The 17,055-nt window shown below is 39.5% G+C and overlaps 1 protein-coding gene across 1 annotated transcript; it reads right to left on the reverse strand.

The window, feature by feature from the left end:
• Positions 1-10,272: 10,272 nt before the first annotated feature.
• Positions 10,273-11,970, reverse strand: LOC135272630 (ribonuclease inhibitor-like). The gene has a single exon (XM_064371098.1). It carries the CDS (start codon positions 11,820-11,822, stop codon positions 10,446-10,448), a length of 1,377 nt encoding a protein of 458 aa, XP_064227168.1. The 5' UTR covers positions 11,823-11,970; the 3' UTR covers positions 10,273-10,445.
• Positions 11,971-17,055: the final 5,085 nt, after the last annotated feature.

The following is a 17,055-nucleotide window of genomic DNA, read 5'->3' on the forward strand; positions in this document are numbered from 1 at the left end:
ATTTCTAACTCTACCCCTTCTTAGCTATGTAATCTCTGCAAGTTACTTAGCATCTCTTGACTCAGATCACCATTTGTTAAAAAAAAAAAAAAGTGGTTTAAGTGTTAAGAAAAAAAGGATTCCAGTTTTCTTGGGTTGTGCAATCTGAGTGTGATTGCAGTTGAATTGTACATGGTAGTTCTGTTTTTAATTTTGTTGAGAAAGGGTTTCATGTTCATTGTAGCATTATTCACAGTGGCCAAGTTATGCATAGGAACTAAATGTCCATTGATGGATGAATGAAGAAAATGTGGTAAATGCATAGCATGGAATATTTTTTTCAGACTTAGAAAACAAGAAAATCCTGTTACATGCTACAACATAGATGAACCTGGAGGATATGATGCTAAGTGATAATAGCCAGCAAGATAATGACAAATATTGCATTATTCCACTCATACAAGGTATCTAACATAGTCAAACTCAGAGAAACACAGAGTAGAATGGTAGCTGCCCAGGGCTCCAGGGAACAGGAATTAGGCAGTTGCTGTTAGATGGATATAGAGTTTCAGTTATACACAATGAATAACTTTCAGAGATTATCAGCAGTCACAGCATTGCATTTTTTGCAGTAGTAATCAAAATGGTATTTGACTTATTTTAGCATTATTAATTTAATTGAAATATTCGAGTGCCTAAACTGTTTGCCATAGTTCCTGTGCAAATCATCAATAAGAGGATGATATCATAGAATTCTTAACCTGATTTTATTAATAGTTACCTGTGAGAGGCTTGCAGGACAACAGCTTTATGATACCAAGTGTTGACGCAGTAGGTCTGAGTTTTGTAATACCTTGTTAGATAGGTCTTACAGCTGTTACTTCTATTACAATCTTAGAAAATGCACTACTTAATTGATATATACATATATAAGAGCAGGTCTGTTTCTCTGAAATTTGCATTGTATTTTGGTGAGAGATTTGAACTTCGAATGTACAGCCATAAAGTGAACTTTGACAAGATTTGACCATGGACAAGATGAATTATTGACAAGCTCTTACTCTGAGAAAGCCCCCAGTGTACACAGAATCCCATTTTATATCAAAGATATTTTATATTATGAGTCATTAAATTACATATAAATAATTTTGAGGTCTTACTAGTGATATCTGGAGATTATGGAAGCTTTCATGGTGTCAAAGCCAATTAAATAGTTTCTGAAAGAGCAGAATTACTGTCATTTAATCCCCTCCCTACCTGTTTTTGGCTATTTTATCTTTTTTCCCTATTATCCTTTTTATGACTTATCCCTGACCTGTAAAATAATTTTTTCTTCTGCTTCTTCAGACATTAGTATTTCCTACAGTGAAAACTTGGGTTTAATTACTCATCTTTTAGTATGATTTTCGCTGGGAGCCAGCGAATCTAAAAGATTCTAGCAGGGTTTTAATTATTTCCCGTATTGTTTAAATTTGTTTTTCATTGTATCTCATTTTATTTTGTTTTTGGAGATACCATGGAGATAATAATCACTTTCACCTTCATTATTTTAATTACTTTTTAGCTTCTTTTCTTTTCCTGGAAAGTAAAAGAACAGCATGTTATAAAAAAGCTCCCTCTAAACTAGCTTTTTGTATGCAACCTTTAAATAATTAAAACTTCAAAGTCTTTTTACAGAAGTTATCATTTCACAAGAAAGTATGATGTCTACATGTTCTTAAGCAAATGAAACTATACTGTCTGATTATTCTATTCTGGGCAGTATTTATTATTTGAAGTTACCGGAAAGTTGAAATTAAACCTATACTGAACTGATAAGCTGCAAACCCAGACTACATCAGTTTAGCCTTGCATGGAAGTTTCTTTCCCACAAGTACAGTTTACTCTGCTGCCCATGACTTTCAGAGAGGCTCATTTAAGAAACAGCCAACTATAAAACATGTCTTCATTTAAAAATAAAGCTTCTGCAAGGGTGTCACTGTTAGTTGATTAGAACTTGTAACATAAAGAACTTTAAGTAAAGCAAATTCCTCTTAGGACCCACATAATTGATATTAATTCAGCAAATGTTAATTGAATGTTTACTATTTGCCTGCCCGTGTTCTAGGCACTTGTTATATGACACTGAAGACTCCATGTGAAGTTATTTTTCTTATGGTGCTTTCATTTATTTGAGTATGATTTCTTCTAGTAAACAATGATTACTATGATTCAGTCTTTGTCTCAGTTTCTATGGAACTCAGATTGAAGTTTGGGTAGAGTATACCTCACTCAGGAAGATCCCCATAAAAATACACAAATAAAAAATAAATTTTCTCTACTTTAAAAAGTATCACTAAAAAACACAAGTATGAAACTGAAAGGTGAAATGATAAAAGCTTTTTCCCTGAGATCAGAAATTATACCAAGTTATCTGCTGCTACTGCTGTGTTTAACTTTATGTTTTGTCACTGCAATAAGGCAAGAAGCATGTATAAATGATTAAAAGCAGGATTCTAAATAGATTAGAAAAGAAGAAACAAATTTTCATTATTGGCAGACATAGGCGGCTATGTGGGGAATCCAAAAAAAACTTTGGAAAAGCTGTCAAAAATAATTATAGTTAGCAAGTTTGCTGATTAAGTAATACTAACAAAAAAGAGAAAAAAGATTTACAAAAAATGTTAGAATTTAGAATATCATTTACAATATTAACACAACCATTACAGACTTCAGGATAAATGTAATCAAGATACGCAAAACTTCTATGCTGAAAGACATAAAAGAGAAATTACAGAAATGAGGTATATACCATATTCATGGATTTAAATACTCATTTATAATCTGTAAAATATTTTCAATTTTTGTATAAATTTCCTGTAATCGCAATGAAAATCTCAACAGGGTTTTGTGTGTGTGTGTGTGTGTGTGTGTGTGTGTGTGTGTGTTAGCGGCAAGCTGATTTGTACTACCAGATATCAAAATGTATTATAAAGCTACAAAGTTACGGTGATTAAGATGTTCTGGTGTTGGAATAAAGATAGGAAAAATAGGCCAATTGATTAGAATAGAGTGCTAGAAACAGGTTCAGATATATGTAGTTACCCAAATTAGAAAAAAAGATCCTTTCTTTTTAGCAAATGAGGCTAGATCAATTGGATAACCACATAGGGAAAAAAATGTGTCCTCTTCCTAATGCATACACTAAAGTCAATACCAATGGAGACTTAAGTGTGAAAGGTAAAGAAATAGTTTCTATAAGATTACATATGAGAATAATTTTTTGACCTCGGATTGAACCAATCTTTCTTAAATCAGATATAAAAGACTAATGCATAGCCAGGTATGGTGGTAGGTGCCTGTAATCCCAGCTATTTGGGAGGCTTAGGCAGGAGAATAACTTGAGCCCAGGAGGCAGAGGTTGCAGTGAGCCAAGATGGCACCCCTGCACTCTAGCCTGGCAAACAGAGTGAGACTCCATCTCAAAAAACAAACAGACAACAACAAAAACAAACAAACAAACAAAAGACTAATACAAATTGAATTATATTAAAATTATAAATTTTGTTTATTAATATGTACTATTGAGATAAAACACAATTCACACAATGGGGAAAGAAGAATATATACAAACACATACACACCATATGTGTATAACAGCTACACAGCAACGAGAAAAATAAAAATAGTCTATGTGAAACAAAACTTCTTTATCCCAAGGACTTGTACAAGCACCACACTTTAGAGGACGCAAAACAGTCTGTGGGAGGTTAAACATATGGTCCCCAATTTGTTCTTTCCATAGAAGTAGGGTCTATGGCCTTAAATATATTGTGGCAGTAACTGTGTTGACCCACTGAGTGTGGTGAAATAATGCTATGAGATTTCTGAGGCCAGGTCATGAGAGGCCATGGAAATCTTCCTCATTTGAAGAGGCTCCCTGTTGGTATGCTCCATACTAGAATCAAGTCTTCGTGCTGTGAGAGGCCAAACTACATGGCAAGCCCAAGCATAGGTGCTCCAATCAACTGCCAGGTGAGCCCAGACTTGGACTGATCTCAGCCCAGGACCTAGACATACAAGTGAGGAAGGAGTCTCCAGATGATTCCAGCCTTCAGCCCCGAATGCTCGGTGGCAGAAACACACTCTCATGGCTGAGCTCTGTCTAGTTCCTTGGACCACAAAACTGGTATAAGAAACTGACTGTTGCTTAACACCCTGGGGTGGCTTGTTATGCATCAGTAGTAACTAGAACATGGCCAAACATCAATAAGATAATCAACATTTGAAATCATGAGATATATAAACATTAAAACCAATTAGATGTAAATTTTTGTCTAAGTTATTTATTACTTGATAGCAAGTCATCCCAAAGTTAACAAATTAATATAACAATAATTCTTTATTATTCATGACTCTGTGACTTGACTGGGCCATGGTTCTTCTGTTTCAGGTGACATTGACTATTGCTAAGACAGCTGGAACTTCCAAAATGACCTCACCCATGTGGCCAGCAAGTGTGCTCATGGTTGGCTGGAAGCATAGCTGGGACTATGACCAGAAGTTCTGGTTCTCCTCCCTATGACCTCTCCATGTGGACTACTGGGCTCCTCTCAGTGTGGAAGCTGATTTCCAACAAAGAGCATTCCAAAATTAAGAGTTCACAGTGTTCACAAGTGGTTGTAAAGTCTTCTCCTGCATCACACTCGCTAAGCACCCACTGGCCAAATCTAATCACGTGGCCAAGACCTGAGTCAGTGGGGGTGGGGATACACATGGCAAAATACCAGGAGGCATGCTTCATTAGGGATCAATAGTATAACAAGTAAATACAACTTCATGCACTCACTATTAGAGCTAAACCAAAAACAGGAGAAACTACCAGATCTGAACAAGGATGTGGAACTCTAGAATTCTTATTTATACTATAAGGAGGGGAAATTTTTGCTATACAGTCACTTTGAATAATCATTTTACAGTATTCAGTAAAGGTAAATGAATGCATATTTTATGATCCTGCAACAAAACCCTACGCATCTGTGTACCAAAATAGATGTATAAAAATGTTCATAGCAGACTAATCAAAATATCAAAATTGGAAACGAACAAAATGCTCACCAAAACAGAACAGAGAAATAAAACTATGGTGTTTTCATAGAAGAAAAATACTATTCACCAGTAAAAATAAATGAACCGTTTCCACATACAAAATATGAATAAATCCCACAAGTAGCATGTTTACAAAAAGAGGCCTTAAAGAAAAAGAGTTTATTTATCTAAATGCATTTACCTAAATGTTTCAAAACAGGCAAAAATAATCTCTGGTGATTAAGGAATAATGGTTACTGTTTAGGAGGGGGATTGTGGATTATGACTCGGTGCAGGCATAAGAGAGAATGTTAAGGTGTTTTCCCGGTGTGTGTTTTTTTTAAAATTCATTGAGATTTACACTTTTGATTTATGCGTATTTATGTATGTGTAAATCCTTCAACTAAGTTTACCTTAAAATACTGAGCTACTGGTTTCAAATACATAGATTACCAGATCCTTGCTTAAAAGTCATTTTGAAAGATTCCCATTTTTATTTGTATCAAAATATCAAAAGTTAGTGTTCAAGTGCCTTCTACTTTGTCATCTTCTAATCAGAAATTTTGAAATGCAGGTATGTATCATAAAAATAACTATTTTTAATATAAAAATGAATTGAGACTAGTACCTTAAACATACTTTAGAAGATATTGAAACCGTAGGATGAACACACAGACTGACGAGCAATTTGTGACCAGTTACAACTCGAAAACCATCTTTTCCAGATTGGAAGGAAGTAATTTTCAACTATGTGGAGTCTGATAAAGAATATAAAGCATGAAGTTCTATTTGTATAAATTAGGAGTGTTCAGAAACAGGGAAACCATTGTCTATGTGGCTAGAATAGTAAAATCTTTGAGGCTAATAACAGTATCTTATCTTTTGGGTACCCCATATAGTAATTTTGAGGCTTATCATAGGGTGCAAGAAAAGTGAAAACATGATTTTTTTTTTGAGATGGAGTTTTGCTCTTGTTGCCCAGGCTGGAGTGCAATGGCACGATCTTGACTCACCAGAACCTCTGCCTCCCAGGTTCAAGCAATTCTGCTGCCTCAGCCTTCTGAGTAGCTGGGATTACAGGCATGTGCCACCACTCTTGGCTAATTTTGTATTTTTAGTAGAGACTGGATTTCTCCATGGTGATCAGGCTGGTCTCAAACTCCCGACCTCAGGTGATCCACCTGCCTTGGCCTGAAAGAATGATTTTAATGCTGCAGAAGAGCCAGGAAATGGAAATAAAAATAACGTAGCTCAAGAGGCTTAAAAAATACAGATGTAAAAAGAGTTAATTTGAAAGTCTGTATACCCATGTCATCATAATATGAATTATTATGGTTTAGGGAAGAAGAGAAAGATGAGAATCAGAATTTTGTTCTTTCTTGTTGAAAATCTAGACTTCCTCACTGCCAATCTGAATATTTTTCAAGTTGTGGTCCCTTTGTCATTTGATATGGTTTGGATGTTTGTCCCCTCCAAATTTCATGTTGAAATGGGACCTCCAATGTTGGAGATGAGCCTTTGGGAAGTGTTTGGTCATGGGGGCAGATCCCTCATGAATGGATTGGCAACGGTCTCACAGTAATGAGTGAATTCTTGCTCTATGAGTTCACACAAAGCCTGGCACTTCCTATTTCTCTGTCTCTCTCTCTGTCTCTCTGTCTCTTGCCTCCTCTTTTTTTTTTTTTTTTTTTTGAGACAGAGTTTCGCTCATTACCCAGGCTGGAGTGCAATGGCGCGATCTCAGCTCACTGCAACCTCCGCCTCCTGGGTTCAGGCAATTCTCCTGCCTCAGCCCCCTGAGTAGTTGGGATTACAGGCACGCACCACCGTGCCCAGCTAATTTTTTTGTATTTTTAGTAGAGACGGGGTTTCACCATGTTGACTGGGATGGTCTCGATCTCTTGACCTCGTGATCCACCCGCCTCAGCCTCCCAAAGTGCTGGGATTACAGGCGTGAGCCACCGCGCCCGGCTGTCTCCTCTTGCACTATGTGACATGCAGGCTCCCCTTCACCTTCAGCCATGATTGTAATTTCCCCAAGGCCCTCAGCAGATGAGCCAATGCTGGTGCTATGTTTATACAGCCGGCAGAACCATGAGCCAAATAAATTCCGTTTCTTTATAAATTACATAGTTTCATGTATTCCTTTACAGCAACACAAATGAACATGCCATCCGCATTAGTCTTCTCAGGCAGGAGTCTTAAGAACACAGTCATTTCATGCAGTTTTTTTCAGCTGACCACATTCATTTTTCAGATACAACTTGATAAATGCAAACCTGGTTTGGACTTCCTTTCAGCTGAGGCTTTTTATTGCACCCAACTTTGGAAGGCAGCATATCATGGAATAAAGAAGGAAATCCTTACTTTGGCCAGGTCTACAGAATGTGAAGTACAAGGTTGAAGTAGCTATGCCCCTAATTTTATAACATCTGTCCATAAGTACTGTCAAAAACAAATCAGTTTAGAATGCGGAAGGGACAACACTCACTAACAACACATAAAGATCAGAATAAAACTCTAGCTTGTTTTGGGCCTATTTTCTCAGATTTATACCAGAATTAACATTTTGTTCAGAATACCAAATTAGGCCAATTTCACTTGTGATGAACACACAATTGAAGAATCTGACTTGCTTTGCAATTTCACCATATTCCTTATCTTTAATTGTGAGTTATGAGTCTGCAAATAGTGTTTTGCAGCATAAAACATGCCCTTCTTTCAGTATAAGGTGGAGCTATTTGAATCAAAGCAAACACGATGTCAGTGCCATTTGACAATCACAGACAATGGGTCTGGGGATATTTAAGAACGATGTGGTAGTGGGAGAAGTTAAGATAAGGCTGGCGGTCCCAGGCAATAGATAGGCAAGGGAGTGTGTCATCCCAGTGCCAGTGATCATTCATAATTTCATGGAATCCTTATAAATATAATATATGCTTTGGCATACCACTTTATATGAAATGAGCATATTAAAAGATGTCCACAAGAAGAATATAAGCAGACAATAAATATTTGAAAGTCAATCATTTAATATTGAATAAAATGTCAAACAAATTTAACTTATTAAAATAGCTTTTACTGGTGAGTATTTGGAAATTATAGGTTCTGGCATTATGTTTATTAACTGTCTTGAGAACATTGAATTATTTGACTCAATTGTAATTCCAGGAACTTATTTCAAGACTTAATTATAAACATAGAGAATGCATAACAATGCACAGCATCGTTAATCAGAACGTTATTTTTAAAAGTTAAAACTGAAAAAAATAAACCAGTAAGGATTGACTAAATACATAGTAGAATATTATTAGCAATTAAACAGGATGTTTTGGAAATATACACAAGGATATGGACAATTATCCATAAATTGTTCAAAAAAAGAGAAAACCGAAGTTTGATAAATAGATGTATATGTATGACTGAAGAGAAAACTGAAAGAAAATACGTAAAGATATTAATAATATTTACCACTTACTGATGGGATTGAAAGTGACTTACTAGATACTCTCTGAGATAACTTCTAGATCTAATACCCTATACCAAAAAGGAAAAAAAGAAACGACAAAAGGAAAAAAGGAAATGAAGAAATAAAGAAAAGCAAAAGACTGGAAAGACAACTTCCTTGTAGTAAATTTGAAAAGGAGTCCGTCTAAGGACAGAAATGTCTTCACAAAGATGATTATCTGCAAAGACTCCTTTTTTCTGTTTTGTAGGGAGTCGATGTCTTTGAAAAGATCAGGAATCTTTACAATCAACTACAGCTGTTGCTTTTCTTTCCCCTTATTTTAAGTAAGACGGGAAAATGAGACACCTAACTACAGAAAGCATTCAAGTGGAAAATAATTACATGATCTTATCTAAATCCAGCAGCCTTTTTAATATGACTACCCTACCACAGCTCCTGTATTTTGAGATTATTTGCCCTTATATATTTGTTCACATTTTATTTAATGCTTTGTCAACTTTTAATACCAAAATGAATGATGAAAGCATTAAACTAACACACTAACAGGAAAGCAGTTTACAAACGTCTTTTTAAATGGTAGGAGAACCATTATGAGGTTTACAGCAGGTTATATATCATCCACATGATTGAAAAAAAATTGCAAACAACATCATTCAGGAAGAAAATAGACTAGAAAGGAAACGTAAATTTAGAAATCATAAGAGAAAATGACAGAAGCAAGATCATATTGAAAGAGAGTAATCCTGAAAAGACTCGGCTAGAATTAAAACACAAACACACATATGCACACAGAATTCAAGTATATGCTCTTTACAAGGAACGTGAAGCATAATAATACAGAATATAATCAATAACAATGATCAAGCAAATGTTAACTGAAAGAAATCAAGGGTGATGATACTAACAACAGTTAAAGGAAGCCAGGGAATCCAGCACCTACCGGTAAAAAGAATCACATGAGTTCATTTTAAAACACTTAAAGAAAAAAAGTTATTTCCAAGCGGTGTGTGCTGGTTCATGCCTGTAATCCCAGCACTTTGGGAGGCTCAGGCGGGTGGATCACCTGAGGTCAAGAGTTTGAGACCAGCCTGGCCAACATGATGAAACCCCGTCTCTACTAAAAATACAAAACATTTGCTGGGTGTGGCGGTGCACGCCTGTAATCCCAGCTACTCAGGAGGCTGAGGCAGGAGAATCCCTCGAACTCGGGAGGCAGAAGTTTCAGTGAGCCAAGATCACACCTCCAGCCTGGGCAATAAAGTGAGACTCCGTCTAGTCAAAAGAATCTGCTCTCTGAATGTAAAAGTAAGTGGATAATGGGAAAAGAGAGTTGAACAATGAAGATAAAAGTAAAATGAGATAATGCTGGAAGTGAAAGTTGAAACAAAAGAAATGGGGTTATAGAAGAAACAACTAATATGAGACTGTCCTACTGACCCTAGATATGCAGCCAGAGGAACTTAGTGAAGGTCAGCTGATCAACGCAAAGGAGGAAAGTGGTTATGATGAAAAGGACGAAGATATCCCAGAGTAAGTGACAATGACGAAACACCGCTTCACATTACAGGGCTTTCAGAAGTACTGCATGGCCAAAGATGTAAAGGATTAAATGTGAGCATCTGATGCAGACTCAGAAAGGAGCATGACAATGAACCAAGGCATAGAAAAGATGAGCACTCCATAGCAAAACTGATACGAGGAGGAGAGGAAGGCAATCACCATTCAGACTTTTATTTGGAAGTTTTTTTTTTTCTTTTTGCCAAGAAAGTGTTTAAATGATTATAAAGTGTCCAAAATACACTAGCAGAAATAAGCTGATCTGAGCGTTTCTCTTCAAATCTAGGATACGCAGGGTGAGAGCTCAGGGGTGCCTCGAGGCCAGGCTGTCCAGGGAGAGCGGGTCTCAGGAGCCCAGCGGGCAGGAAGCGGCTTAGGAGATGACCCTCAGGGATGACTTCTCCTTCTCTAGGGCCTGCAGCCGGTTCTCCATCTCCAAAGACCAGTAGATGTACAGGACCAGCTGCTCCAGGAGGCAGGCCAGCTGCCGCAGGCTCTCCATCAGCTGCAGGATGCCCGCGTCCCCCACGCAGTTGTTGCTGAGGTCCAGATCTCGCAGGCTGTGGTTGGCCAACAGGGTCGCGGCGAGGCTGCCACAGCTGCTGTCACTCACATCGCAGTCCCCCAGCCAGAGTGACCGCAGCACAGAGCCAGGCTGGCCCAGGCCCTGGCAGAGTTCCTGCACGCCTGCATCCCCCAGCCTGTTTTCGCTTATCTGCAGCTCCAGGAGAAACTTATTCTGGGCCAGCACTGAGCTAAAGTGGGAGCAACAGGCAGCTGTGAGGCTGCAGGACTTCAGCCACAGCGACTCCAGCTGGCAGCCAGGTTCCAGCAGGCTCTCACACAGCAGCCGGGCACCCTCGTCCCCAAGCTTGTTGCCAGCCAGGCTGAGCTCCTTCAGGCTGTCCTTGGCCCTGAGGACACGGCACAGGTCCCCGCAGCTCTTGGCGGTGAGGCCACACTCCCAGATCCACAGGGTCCTGAGCCTGGAGCTGGGGTGCAGCAACCCCGGGCACATCTCTGCGATGCCCACGTCACCCAGCTTGTTGCCCAGGGCCAGCTCCCGCAGGGAGGTCTTGGAGGCCAAGATGCTGCACAAGTCCCTGCAGCTGTCCGAGGTGGCACCGCAGTTCTCCAGCTTGGGCGTCTCCAGCTGGCAGGGGGAGTCCTTCAGGCCCTGGCACAGCACATGGATGCCAGCCTCATCGATGTCGTTGCTGACCGTGAGCTCCTTGAAGTCCTGCTCGGCCCTGAGCACCGTGGCCAGGGGCTCACAACTGGCAGGTGACAGCCTGCTGTACTCCAGCTGCAGCTTTTCCAGGTGGCACTGGGGGTCCAGGAATCCCTCGCAGAGTAGCTGCAGGCCCGCATCCCCCAAAGGATTGTCGCTGAGGTGCAGCTCTTGCAGGGTGGGCAGGGAGCGCAGTGTGCCAGACAGGACCCCGCAGCCGGCCGCCGTCAGGTAGCAGTTCTGGAAACTCAGCTTCAGGATCTTGCAGGAGGAGCTCTGCAGGGCCTGGAGCACGCGGTGCACGCCAGCATCGCCCAGCTCGTTGCTGCGCAGGTTGAGCTCCGTCAGTGCAGGGTTGGCCTGGAGTGCAGAGCTGATGTCCGTGCACTGGGCCTCTGTGAGGCCGCAGTCATTCAGCCTGACCGCCTGGCACCGCTGGAGCAGGGGGAGCAGCTCGGCCCACCTAGCGTCGCTCAGTTCCTCGCACTGGATGTCCAGGCACTGCATGTCCACACTCATGGTGGAGGTCGGGAGTGGCCTCGGGACGGCTGGCAGACGGTCGCGGGCCTGGAGACCGAGAGCTAGACGGCCAACTTCCTTCTCGAGCGTGCGGAACGGGTTGAATGAGTCGACAGCTCTAGCCGCCAGAGTCAGTGGCGCAGGCGTGCTTTAGCCGGCGGGTCGGAAGTTTTAAATAAAGCAATGGAACACTTTAATCCTGTGTTTCCAATTTTGATATTACAGTGTACTAAATAAACTTAGTTTTACTAACATGTGTTAGTAGCTGATGCTAACAGATTCTTTTCAATATATTGATAAAATTTTAAGGCCCTAGAATAGTCATAATTTTTCCATTGGTTATTAAGATTGGTTTGCATTTCAGCATGGATTATTCTTACAGTTTTGCACTGCTGTGCAGAATGGGAACAGCCTTTCAGGATTTCACACCACTTGTCAAATGAGAAATAGTGCATTATTATGTGACTATCTTCTGAAGTCATTAAATCAATATCATATATTCTTAATAAGTTATAGGTTTAAAATTTAGATATTATTTATAACATTTCAAGTTTAAACCTAATAACACTCTAAAATAAGAAACACTAGCAGACAATTTTAAAGTTAGGAATAATTATTATTTAACATGGACATGAATAAGGAAGAGATAATCATTTTAAATGTTACTGAGTATTGCCTGGGAAACAACTATTAGAATCTACTGAGAATCCACTTGAATCCATCGAAAACTTTAATATACTTATAATTTCTAAATAAGTACAGAAAGGCAGTACTTTTTATATGCTAGTAATAACCAAGAAAATATATTATTGGAGTAAAAGATTATATTTGTTACAGCAAAATTTCTGATCTAGGAAGCTAGGAAATTATTTGCAACTAAGATGACAAATAAGATATTGAATTTGTTTAAATATATAAAAAAGTACTGCTAAGATGAACAAAAATTATACAATTTAAAAAATGTGAACAAAAATGGCAAAAACTATTTGAAAGAACATTTTATCTCACCAGTTTTATTTTATTTTTGGCTAAAATAACAAACATATTTTTAATGATAGTTTATGTGAAGTGGCAATGGTGACATTAGATAGATTCAACCATACCTTGCTGAAAAAGATAAAAATGGCCACTTTCTTTAAGAATGTAGTTTGGGCTATATGTAAATATCACTGTGACATCCACAGCTATGGTGCTGGGTTTCAGAAATGTTGAGGGAATTTAATGAAAGACTCTGTAGGTTTAATGCAGATCCTTTGATTATTTAGGGAAGTTACATGACTACTCACAAATTTGGTGATTCACTGGAGAAATTTTGCAACTCAACATATGAGGGATGCAGGGACCAGCATATGAGAGTTCCAACTGCAAACACAAAAGTCATGTTCAAGATGTCTTCACTTTGGGAAGCTCACTTGAGCCTTGTGATCCACACTGGTCACATGATTACATGAGCAACTGACTAGGCATCAGGATCACATCATGAGCTTTCAGATTTACCTTAGATAAAGTTGACAGCCTAATGCATCCTGAACACTGCCTTGGGCATATAGAATAATATCATTAGCCAGTTGCCATGTGCACGTGCCAGGACTTGGTTCTCAACACTTAGCCAGGGGTCATTACATTGGCTACAGAAAGAAGCAGAAATGGTAAAACAGACCTGCTGACTTATTTTATTCCTTGCAGTTTACCTCTGACCCTTAGTCAGGTTCACCTTACAAAGAAACTATCTATTATACTAATAAATCTACATGTAGTGCACCGTTTATTTATAGGGTAAAACAGGAATGATAATGCAAATGCACTCATCATTTGCAGAAGCTAGTGAGGAATGGGGACAGACTTAATGAAACCATCTGTTCAATGTTCTGCAACATATTTCTTTTTACTGGTATATAAACTTAATCATGTATTTTTCCTTATCTATGGCTATCTTACTTTATGAGAAAACTTTGCAGAAACACCTATTATAGTGACTAATTAAATCTCATTCTTCCTTAAGCCAATCAGTCTCCATTGATATTACAATGCAAGGAAGTTTTAACTCAATTTCTCAGTACAGTTGCTCAATATTAGTACTATAATTTGATGCATTTATATAAGGTAGCCAAATTTTACCAATAATACCAATTTTGTACCATATTACAGTATTATTATGCTATGCTTTAGTACTGTTAGAAAATAATTGGGTGAGCATTATAGCATTATTAAAATCATATTAGTTGAATTGGACTTTACCCATATACTAGATATCATTATGAGCTGGGATCATTACCAGTGTCTATGATTCTGTTACTTCTGGATTTCAGGCTAACTGAACAAAGCCAATCTTGTGGCCTCCAGCAGTGTTTTTAGACAGATTCAGATTCCCATCTGGTGTTACATATGTAAAAAAGCTCTCCTTGATTCCACAAGAAATATACGTGTCATTTATTATATTCTCTATACAATACATCTTGTCTTGGTTTATTCTTGGAATAAGAGTATAAGGTATATTGCTGAGTCAAAATGAGGAAACTGAGGCCAGTGAGAAAAAATGAGAATCCAATTTATTCAGCTCTTGGGTGAGGCTCTGTGGTCCAAGAAGGGGCCAGAGAAGTCGCAATGGGCTTCTCAGGGCATGGGGTTTTATAAGAAGTGGAGGTAGTTGATTGGTTATTGGCGAAACAAAGAGCAGACAATTTCATTGGTAAGGAGATTTGATTGATTGTTAGGGAAACAAAGAGCAAACAGTTTCATTGGTCAGGGGGAGTTGAGATGCCCGATGGGGTGAGTAGCCATTGGTAGTCAGGCGGGGCTAAGGAAACAAAGAGCAGACAGGTTCATTGGTGGGGAAGTTTGATTGATTGTTAGGGAAACAAAGAGCAGACAGTTTCATTGGTAGGCTGACTGGCTGGGGAGGTCAATGTTAAACTGCCGTTGGACAAATCTCCGGCAGGCTTTTTAAATTTTGAAAGGGTTGAGCGAGGAATGCAGGAGTGGGCATGTGGAGCCTGCATGGAGAAGCCAGATAGGAGTGTGTGTGGGGAGCTAGCATAGAGAGGCCTGATAGGAGTGTGGGTGGGGAGCCAGCATGAAGAGAGATAAGTGTGTCCGTTTGGCTCTTCAGCGAGGCAGCTGGTCTTACAAAGAGCATTTAGGAAACATTGATATAAATTACATTTGCCTCAAGATAATTTTGGCAAGTTCAGGAGACCACAAGTATTTCAGAAGTGTACTTCTAGAGCTTCTGCTTAAACTAAAATGGTAGATCACTGCCTATGCCTGATTTGACCTTGATTTCAAGAATCATATTCGAAGGCTTTGTTGGGCTAGCTTGCGTTGCTCTTTTCCGATATTGAGTTTTTTGTGTTTTATCATTTACTAACATGATAGGTTGGGTTCGTATGACCTGATTTACCAGGGCATCTGTCTTAGTCTGTTTTGTGTTGCTATAACTGAAATCTGAGGCTGAGTAATTTATAAAGTAAACAAATTTATTTTTTATGGTTCTGGAGTCTGGGAAGTTCAAGGTTGAGTGGCTGCATCTGGTGGCAGCTTTCCTGCTGATGGGAACTCTCTGCAGAGTCCCAAGGCAGGAATCACATAGTGAGGCAGCTGAGTGTGCTCACCTGCTAGCTCAGGTGTCTCTTCCACTTCTTATAAAGCCACCATTCCCTCTCCCATGACAGTCCATTAATCCATTAGTCTATTAACCTATGTTTGTTTGTTTAGAGATGGGGTCTTGCTTGTCACCCAGCTTGGAGTGCAGTGGTGAAATCGTAGCTCACTGCAGCCTTGAACTCCTGGTCTCAAGCAATCCTCCTGTTTCAGCCACCCCAGTAGCTGGGACTACAGGCATATACCACCATGTCTGTTTATTTTTATATATTTTTTGTAGAGATGGGGTCTAACTTTGTTGCCCAGGCTGGTCTCGAACTCCTAGCTTCAAGTGATCCTTCTGCCTTGCCTCTCAGAGTGCTGGAAGCCATTCAGCATGAGTCATCACACCTGGCCTAACCCACTAATCTATAAATGAATTAATTCACTCATGAAGGCAGTCACCTCCTAAAGGCCACTTCTGTCAATACTGCCACACTGGTGATGAAGTTTCACTATGAGTTTCTGAGGGGACAAATATTCACATCATAGCAGCATCAATAGATTCCATTCTTTACTGTTTGAACATAATTTCTTCCAACTTGTCTACTGTTGCTATCACATCGTTTTCTTTTGAATGTCCTTTATACTGAAGGAAAACTTAGCTTGTCTTACAATGCCTACATGCATACCTATTTCACGAACACCCCTCTTTCATTTTGTCGGCCAGTGCTGTTTAATCCACCACACACGCTGTTGTTGAGTGCTAATTGCCTGGGAACAAATTGTGAGGTCCTCCATACTAAGGTCAAATGTGTAGTGATCACTCATAAATGTAATTTAGGTTGAGTGTGCTACGAAGCTTCCCATAACCCCCAATGTCTCGCTGTAGAGTTAATTTCAGTTGGGATGTGAGTTTCCCATGTGAGCCCAATGCTTATCTCACTGTGTTTCCCAGGCTGGTCTTGAACTCCCGCCTTGGCCTCCCAAAGTACTGGGGCATGTGCTTTATTTACTGACCAGTGATGAACATCTTTTTATGTGCTTCTTGGCCATTTGTATAGCATTGGAGAAATGCCTATTAAAGTCTTTTGCCTGGCCAGACATGGTGGCTCACACCTATTATCCCAGCACTTTGGGAGGCTGAGGCAGGTGGATCGCCTGAGGTCAGGAGTTCGAGACAAGGCTGACCAACATGATGAAACCCTGTTTCTACTAAAAATGCAAAATACTAGCTGGTCATGGTTGCCATCGTTGGTAACCCTAGCTACTTGGAAGGCTGAGGCAGGGGAATCGCTAGAACTTGGGAGGCGGAGGTTGCCATGAGCTGAGATTGCACCATTATACTCCACCCTGGGCAACAAGAATGAAATTCCATCTAAAAAAAAAAAGACCTTTCCACATCTTTAATTGAGTTGTCTTTTGGTGTTTGAATTGTAAACATCCTTTGTTTCATTTTATTAATTTATTTTTTTTTTGAGACAGATTCTCGCTCTGTCACCCAGGCTGGAGTGAAGTGGTGTGATCTTGGCTCACTGCAACCTCTGCCTCCCATGTTCAAGCAATTGGGTGAATGATTAGGTCAGGAGTTCAAGACCCACTGATCAATATGGTGAAACCAAGTCTCTACTAAAAATACAAAAATTAGCCAAGG

This window comes from Aotus nancymaae, unplaced genomic scaffold (genome assembly GCF_030222135.1).
Source record: "Aotus nancymaae isolate 86718 unplaced genomic scaffold, 86718_ANA_hifiasm-v0.15.2.pri h1tg000119l, whole genome shotgun sequence".
Classification (NCBI taxonomy): domain Eukaryota; kingdom Metazoa; phylum Chordata; class Mammalia; order Primates; family Aotidae; genus Aotus; species Aotus nancymaae.

Coding starts and splice junctions, on each gene's coding strand:
- LOC135272630 (XM_064371098.1), bottom strand. CDS start 11,822: ATGAGTGTGGACATGCAGTGCCTGGACATCCAGTGCGAGGAACTGAGC.